The sequence below is a fragment of the Sinocyclocheilus anshuiensis genome, unplaced genomic scaffold (genome assembly GCF_001515605.1).
Source record: "Sinocyclocheilus anshuiensis isolate Anshui unplaced genomic scaffold, SAMN03320099.WGS_v1.1 scaffold1744, whole genome shotgun sequence".
NCBI lineage: Eukaryota > Metazoa > Chordata > Actinopteri > Cypriniformes > Cyprinidae > Sinocyclocheilus > Sinocyclocheilus anshuiensis.
The window spans coordinates 843,961-852,694 of NW_015555974.1; the positions used below are offsets into that span (position 1 = coordinate 843,961).

Below are 8,734 nucleotides of genomic sequence, written 5' to 3' on the forward strand. Positions count from 1 at the left end.
TTCTTTATTCCAGTTTTGAACTACTCAGGATTCACATGAGCAAACTACAATTTTATGTAATTAAAAGCAACAAAACCATCTGATATTAATAGAAACATCTCTGGATGTTTTATCCAAATCATACACATATTGTGTACCTCTATCATTATAGTATCATTACTGTTAAACGCCAAATTTAGTTGCATTACCGCCATTGTCAGTTTGAAAGCAAATATTGTAAAAGCTCATGAAATCCTTTTCAACATAATCAAAGGTGAGGAAAAGCAAACAGAGCGAGAGAGAGAGAGAGAGAGAGAGAGAGAGAGAGAGAGAGAGGTGTTTACACACCTGTGACTCTTGAAAGACCTGGAGTTAATTTGTCACTAAGCAATTATGATGTTTATAACTCCTGTTTGATGGATTATTAAACTGAAATTATAGTGGTCACATGTGGCGAAATTAGTTTGCGGAATTATATAATATAGATATAATAGGTGCCCAAAAGGCAGTATCAGGAAATTATGACTATCTATACATTATTTCTAAATTTATTTGCAATTAGAAATAATAATAGAATAACTAAAATACAGGGTAACCTATTTTTATAAATTGACAGCAGAAATTTTAAATATATAATATAATCAAATAAACTATAATTGGTTGTGAACAAACCATTAGCCAATATATTTTACCATATTTAACAGACATTACAGTATAGATATGATTGAAAGATTATATTATCCTTGGATAGTTAAAGAAACGACAACTCAACAATAGTCATTTTGACAGTGTAACTTAACAGTGGTTTATCTTGTGTTACCAGGATTTACACCAAACTGTAATAATATAATTTTATTTTTGGCTTCTTTATAAAGCCATAAACGTCAGCTCGATGGAAATTGTCTTTGTGTAAGAGAGATACTATAAACAAACACCTTAAACATACTGTAGTTAATCAATAAAATCCCAAAAGCGTTCATTGAATTTTCATTAAGTTAATGGCTTGCTCTTGCGTTTTATGGCCGCCCAGCCCTGCTTCCTCTGTGTTTAACAATAAGCTGCAGTAAAGCTATTATGGTAAATGATAGCTGCAAATTCTGGTCTTTCTTTTGTGTGTGTGTGTGTGTGTGTGTGTGTGTGCCTGACCCTGCAAGTCCTTGACATTATATAAAAGAGACAACAATCTCATAAAAATAATCTAGACATGGATTACAGCAGATTGCATTCCTTTTGGCTGGTGCTTAATTTTTATATACAGGCACAAGAGGCCTGTTATTAATTTGGAATAAATTTACAGTTTTAGCAATGACTTTAGTGCAGGCTTTAAGTACAAATGCTGCTAAACGTTCAAGCCAGTTTAAAGTTTTTTATTAGATAGACATAAAATTATGTTAAACTGCAGCAGAATAATTGCATTTATTAGCAGTGCTCAGGCTTGAACAAACCCCTAAATCTAAAAATCTGAACCATATCTGAGCAACAGAATATCAGTTGAATGTGGGTTATTTTGACTTGGACCAGTAGGAAACCACCTAACAATCACTCAAAACACATTAGAAACGTTCAAACCTAGCATCAAAACACCACACTAAAACACTCATTTAATTGTATTTTCATGTAATCTGTTCATAATTTATGTTATGGTCTTCATGTCCTGATTCTTTCTGTTTGTCTTATAGCGTCCCCCCAGTCTGGTTTGATGGGTAAATGCCGTAGGCCGCGGACAGCATTCACCAGTCAACAACTACTGGAGCTGGAAAACCAGTTTAAACTTAACAAGTACCTTTCCAGACCCAAACGCTTCGAAGTGGCCTCATCGCTCATGCTGACTGAGACACAGGTAAAGGAGTGTGAAAGTGAGTGAGTGGAGGATTTAGATGCTGAAAAAAAAATCTTGGTAACACCACGTTACTTTAAAACATTACAATTCAAAGGTTTAGCGTTTTTTTTCCTAAGATTTGTGAATATTTTAAAAAAGTCACTTATGCTCACCAATGCTGCATTTATTTGAAAAAAAAAAAGTAATATTGTGACATAATGTTAAAAATAACGGTTTTCTATTTAAATATATTTCAAAATGTAATTTATTTCTGAGATGACAAAGCTGATTTTTTTTTTTACTCCAGTTTTCAGTGTCACATGATTCTTCAGAAATCATTCTAATATGTGGATTTGATGCTCATAAACATTTCTTGTTTTTGTCAATGTTAAAAACAGTTTAAACTACTTAATATGTTTGTGGAAACCATGATTAATTTTCAGGATTATTTGATAAATAGAAATCTTTTTTAACTTTATAAAAGTCTTTTCTGTCACTTTTGATCAATTTTAATATATATATATATATATGTATGCATAAAATCTTACTGAGTTTTAAACTGTAGTATATATACAACAGTACATTGGGTACTATCAGTAGTTTATTGTCTAAAAACCATGGTGTCTTTTCCATAAATTATTTTATATTTCTCTATTGGTTTATTGTTTCTTTGGTAGAAAGTGGTTATTTTGCTGATAACTTTGTGGGATTGTGTGTAAAATAGGTCAAGATCTGGTTCCAGAACCGTCGAATGAAGTGGAAACGGAGTCGTAAGGCTAAAGAACAGGCCGCGCAGGTCGAGGTCAAACGTCAATGCGGGGGAACCAAATCGACCAATGAGAGGCCAGGAAGGGATGGCCGCAGGGTCATCGCTCAGAGTGTGGAGGAGCACGAGGAAGAGGACGATCTTGAGGAGGAGGATGAGGAAGATGAGGAAGAAGGGCAACACAAATTCATAAACGACAACCTTAATGTACCACGTTGCACAGACTTTCTGCACCACACGTCTGCATTAGGATACCACCCCGACAGCCCGTTCTCTGAGGATGACATGGAGGAGGTGGGAGGAAGTGATAGGAAGATTGGGGCAGGGTTATGAAAAGATATCCATATGGAAACTGAGACTGCATAACCTCACAGCAGCATTACAGTCCTGTGCTGTGGTCTGACTATGGCAACAGTAAAATTAAAGAAACAAGACTATAAAAGCCAACCCTTTAGCCACCAAAAGACACATGAAAAGCCATCCACCAGAATGAATTTCACTGATCTGCACCTGATGGTATTGGTAAGTACAGGCATCAATGAAACTCATACAGAGTAAACATTAAATATAACAAATAATAAATATTTAAGCTGTGTTCCAAAACTTGTAGACGGCAAAGGACATCACAGAATCTGTCTCTGTTATTTTGTCTCTATATATGTATGTACACACACACATTACTGTTCTAAAGTCAGGGGTCAACAAGATTTTTGTTTTTTTAAGGAAATTAATACTTTTATTCAGCAAGGATGCACTAAATGATTAAAAGTGACAGTAAAGACTATTATAATGTTACAAATACAAATTATATTCTGTTCTTTTGAACTACTTCTTTTATCAAAGAATCCTGAAAAAAAGTAACACGGTTTCCACAAAAATTTAATGTTTATATTTATATTTATATATACATCCAACAAAATTCAACCCCAATATACAGTATATATATATATATATACACACACACTCAAAAATTTAAAGTCTGTTTACTCACTAATTTGTATATAGAATATCGCGTTGCTAACTTAGATGTTCTATACATTTTTAATCGCTATTAGAATCAATTGTTCATGTGAAGTGTACTATTTGTGTGGCACATGGAGATGCTGCCTATGTAGAGCATTTCAAACTAGCCACTTACGAGGTTTCATTTTAATTAGTAGAAAGCCTATGCAGGCAGCAAGACAGCTCACTAGGTTTTGGAACAGAGCTTTATTTTCAATTTTTGATTAAATGTCTGAGAGCTATTTCTTGTTTCAACAAGACTTAAATGTCAATTTATTGCTTTTGTTCATTGTAAATAGCATTAGATGTGTGCAGTTTTTTTTTTTTTGCAGTAAAACACTTTTGTTTCATGATTAATGACTGCAAATAAACCTCCACTAAACATACAGTAGCTCTGCAAAAAAAAAAAAAAAAAATCTTAAGAGCTGGTTTTAAGAGTGAATAGAACATCTAAATTACCCTATTTACTTAATACATTTCTTTTCTTCTTTTTTTTACTGTGCAGGATTCATTGGTGCACATTATTCCAAAGAAATAATGTCATAAGCAACTTTTCTGAAATTGTACAACTAGTGCGGTGATTTAATACAGATTGACAGCAATGTAATATACTTAACAGCAATAATAACAAATAATGACAATTTTGAAGAAGAATTAAGCATTACCACTGGGACATGTCAAAATGCTCTGGAGGGTAAACTTGACCTTCAGCTTCCATGTCCAGGTCAAACGATAGTGGTTGGGTTGTTTCAGGCAGCTGGTAGTCCTCCACAATCCACAGCAAACTTTATTCTGGTATGAAACAGGCACTTCTCATGATGCAATCAATTCCTAAGGCTACAAGGATATACTCATTAAACACTATATTTTCTTTATAAATGTATGTAGTTTCATTTGGTGTCAAACCAGAACAACAAAATAACATTAAATCAGCTTGAAATACATTGGATTTGATTTAATTTTGTTGTTTGTTGAAAGGTACAACATGCTTATAAATATTTACTTGCATTAAAAGTATGCGATGTACATTAATATGCATTATTTTGACCTTCTCTCCACCTCTCATATTCATCATTTACCTATGTGATGGAAAGGAGTTGGAGGCATGTATATTTCTATATGTCATAGTTACATGCATATAGGCTCAGTGTTTGTTCACTTCAATGTTATTTAAGAAAGTTAAAGTCTATGTAATTTATTTCCATTAAAGGATGCAAGAGAGGTAGATACACAGTATAATAATGTTGTATGTGTCCGTGTTGCTGTAAATTGATGCAAATAAACTAAAAGAAAAGCAAAAGTGTGGCAATGATTGTATTCAAAATCTGAATAAAGCTACCTTTCAGAGGCAGTATGCAGAGGTGGGAATTCAAGTATTTGTGTAACATCCTGTACAGCGTGAAGATTACACTACAACTTTTGAGTTCTTTACAATTTGCTGCCATTAGCAAGTGAGCAAGAAAAGATGACAAAGACATAGCACAATCATTTTTGAGGCATTTGTGATATAAATATATACTCCAGTCATAAGGGGAGTAACTCTAGTCTGACAGGTTGTGTTGGGGGTATGTTGGTCTGCAGGGCTCCAATATCAAATTCAAATTGCTTTATTGTCTGTCCCCAATGTGGTAGAAAATGGTCTTAGACAAAGGCTCAACCAAAAACAATACAAATAATAATCACAACAAAAGTTAATATTACATACAGTGGGTACGGAAAGTATTCAGACCCCCTTCAATTTTTCACTCTTTGTTATATTGCAGCCATTTGCTAAAACAAAAATAAAAATTCATTTTAAGATCCTATTTAAAATACCAATGGCAGTTGGGATATAGGTCTTCTTATACTTGGCCTTTTTCACCAAAGGCACTTAATACCATCTGCCAGATGGAAGTAACTGAAAAGAACTATGCAGGGGATGGTAAGAGTCTCCCACAATAAGAGGGCTTTCCTTTATAATGCCACAGTATAGAGATCAGTGAGAGGTGGGCCTACTTGTCTTTGACCAATTATTTTACTGGCCACATTAATAATCCTTAAGAGTCTGTTTTTGCTTTTAACAGAAAGAGAGTTAAACCAGGATACAATATTTAAAGCAAGAACAGATTCAATAAGTGATTTATATACAACTACCAGAATGTCCTTTTCAATAATAAAACTCCTCATTTTCCTCAATAAGCTAAGGCTTATTCCTCGATAAGCCTTTTTAAAAACATTGTCTGAATGCTTATCAAATGAACATTGGGAATCAATTTCTGTACCTAAACATTTAAAGGATCCCACCTGCTCAACTTTATCTCCATTAAAGGATTAGTTCACTTCCAGAATAATAAATTCCTGATAATTTACTCACCCCCATGTCATCCGAGATGTTCATGTCTTTGTCTTCTTCAGTCGCAAAGAAATTAAGGCTTTTGAGGAGAAAGTTCCAGGATGTTTCTCCTTATAATGGACGTCAATGGTAACCAATGGGCTGAAGGTCCGAATTGCAGTTTCAGTGCAGCTTCAAAGGGCTCTACACGATCCCAGCCGAGGAATACGGGTCTTATCTAGCGAAACGATCAGTCATTTTCTAAAAACAAAAAACGAAAAAAATACATTTGTATACTTTTTATCCACAAATGCTCGTTGTGCACAAGCTCGATTTCACGCATTACGTAATCACGTTGGAAAGGTCACGCGTGATGTAGGCGGAAGCACCGACCCAGCGTTTACAAAACGAACGTGCAAAGAAAGTGAAACGCCCTTTACAAAAAAAGGTAAAAATCCTTCCAGTGCACTGGAACGTTCGCTCCCTGAAAAATCCCACAATGCACCGCAAAAACTAGGGAACATTGGTGCTTACTATGCTCCCTTACCGGAAATAACGTCACATTTCTGAAGCGTAAAACATAAATCACACGAGCCAACTCGATAAATATATGACACGCTATAGAAGATTTGAAAAGACAAACCGTTTTTTTGTATATTTCAACATAAACACACATCACTAGACAGGAATTGAACACATCTAATTAACATTTATAATTAATAATTAATAATTTATAATTAATATTCACCTGAAATGTTGTAAGAACATGTAACAGAAGAGAATAAAAAATAATATCAAAAAGAGATTGGTCCTGTTGTTTATTAATTCCAGTGATGACGTTCTATGTTGTCCGTTGACGCTGTACGTAGTCATGTCACTGGAATTCGAGTGATCACTGTCCCAACGTGCAGTGAGCAAATACTATAGAATACCTTAAACTAAGCTAGCTTGTGTAATGGATTAAGGGTATTATAATTATATAAATCATATAAAATAATTATAAAAAATAATCTCTAAAAATCAGACAATTTTATCTTTAAAAATGTTTTACTATGTAGCTTCCTTTAAAGGTGGGGTATGTATTTTTTCAAAAACGCTTTAGAAAATTGAGTCGGGCCGAGTACCAAAACAAACTTGTAGCCAATCAGCAGTAAGGGGCATGTCTACTCATGATGCAGAGGAGAGAGCACTCAGTGCACATGACGGACATTAGGCGAGCCGAGCGACAGAAAGATAAAGATGGCGGATAAAAAACAAAAGAGGAAAACGTTTGCGGAACAAAAGAAGGCTTACGATAAGCCAAGAAGAAGGACCCGTGTAAATATCGGATCAGTTTTCCAGCGCTGGAGAGAACTCAAGGAGCGGGAAGGCCTGCGATTGGACGCCGAGGTTGCTTTGTTTCTTCTCGATAGGTAAGTAACACCGTGTCTACACCGCCGCGCCGCAACAGCTAAAGTCTGTCTACACTAGATGTGACAAAGCGACCGTTGAAAATCATTTTAAATTTGTGTCAATACGTCATAAATAGAACGCAGCAGCAGTTTTCTGTCTGGGATTTGTCGTGCCGCGCCGCAGTGTAGACAGCATCACTGATTTTGCTTTGTTTCACAGAACTAAACGTTGCCTGGGTTGTGTACGTATGCGTGGGGCGGAGCTATCAAAATAGGGGCGAGACCCTTTTGGGGTAGGGGCGTGTTTGTTTTGGTGATTTGGGATGTCAACATTGGCTACCAGAAATCACTTACCCCACCTTTAATTTGGAGTAAGAGAAACTGAGGGAGTGGCTTTATTGTGTCAGAGATGTGTCACTTTGCTTGAAGCTGATTGGTCAAATTTCGGTTTGAGATCTCTAAACCAGAACATAACCTGCCCCAGAGCAGGTTAGCTGTGGAGTGTAAGTTACTAAGGCAATGAATGCCACTAAAAGCAAAGCCACTTTCATGGTACCTAAAACCCAGGATTGGTGCAAACTAAACTGAAACTTACCTGGCTAGCCAGCTAAACTGGCTTCATGGTACAGGCCCCAGGTCTGAGCAGAGTGATTTTTCTTTTGTCACAACCCTCTACATTGCCAGTAAATCACTCGCATATGCAACTAAATCTTCACTCTGGGCGACTAAATGATGTCTAATATTAGCCAATGGCTAATAAATTCTCATATTTTACTCGCCAGTGTGTGAGTTGGAGGCTAAGTATAAGTTTAGCACAGATATATTTTCACTCGCCGAACACACTGACTGAGCGCTTCAGAGTTTCTCTCTCCATCAGATGATCTGTGCTGTTTTTCAGTTCATCTCTATGAGCAGCGCACCTGTACTGTATTTGACATACCGTAAACTCTAGTGTGAAGGCGCACGTTTCGCCGTCGCTTTGTCTCACACACACGCAGAGAGAGAGAGAGAGAGAGAGAGAGAGAGAGAGAGAGAGAATTGATGCGCTACATGTAAACGATATTCTTTGTTGTGTATTCCTGTCAAAATAACAGCGTTCCTTTGGAATTCTTCAGCTTTTAATAACTGCCGGGTTCTCCTGTAGTAGGCGGAGCTAATGCGCAAATGGAAATCTCATTGGCTGGTGCTCGCCTATTATCGTCCCTATTTTGATTTCTGCAAATGAGTTCAAGCGAATGCACACAACCTGATTAATATTCATGAATCCAGCAGCTCATTAATTCTTAGTGCATTTTATATTGTTCTTATTAGCAGGGTTTAAATTGGGCCGGGGCCGTCCGGTGCTGAGCCCCGGCACATAGACTCCAGGGCTCGACATTAACGCTTCATTAACACCAGACAAGTAACATGATTAAAACATCAGTAACCAAAAATAACTATGTAAACACCAAAACGCAAGTATTACT

General features: G+C 36.1%; 1 protein-coding gene across 1 annotated transcript in view; it reads left to right on the plus strand.

Moving 5' to 3' along the window:
* Positions 1–3,046, plus strand: part of LOC107676047 (motor neuron and pancreas homeobox protein 1-like) — a 3,902-nt gene extending 856 nt beyond the window's left edge. The window contains exons 2-3 of the mRNA XM_016470566.1: positions 1,659–1,819; positions 2,523–3,046. Coding sequence (XP_016326052.1) covers positions 1,659–1,819; positions 2,523–2,897 — 536 coding nt within the window. The 3' untranslated portion in view covers positions 2,898–3,046. The remainder of the gene's footprint in view (positions 1–1,658; positions 1,820–2,522) is intronic.
* Positions 3,047–8,734: the final 5,688 nt, after the last annotated feature.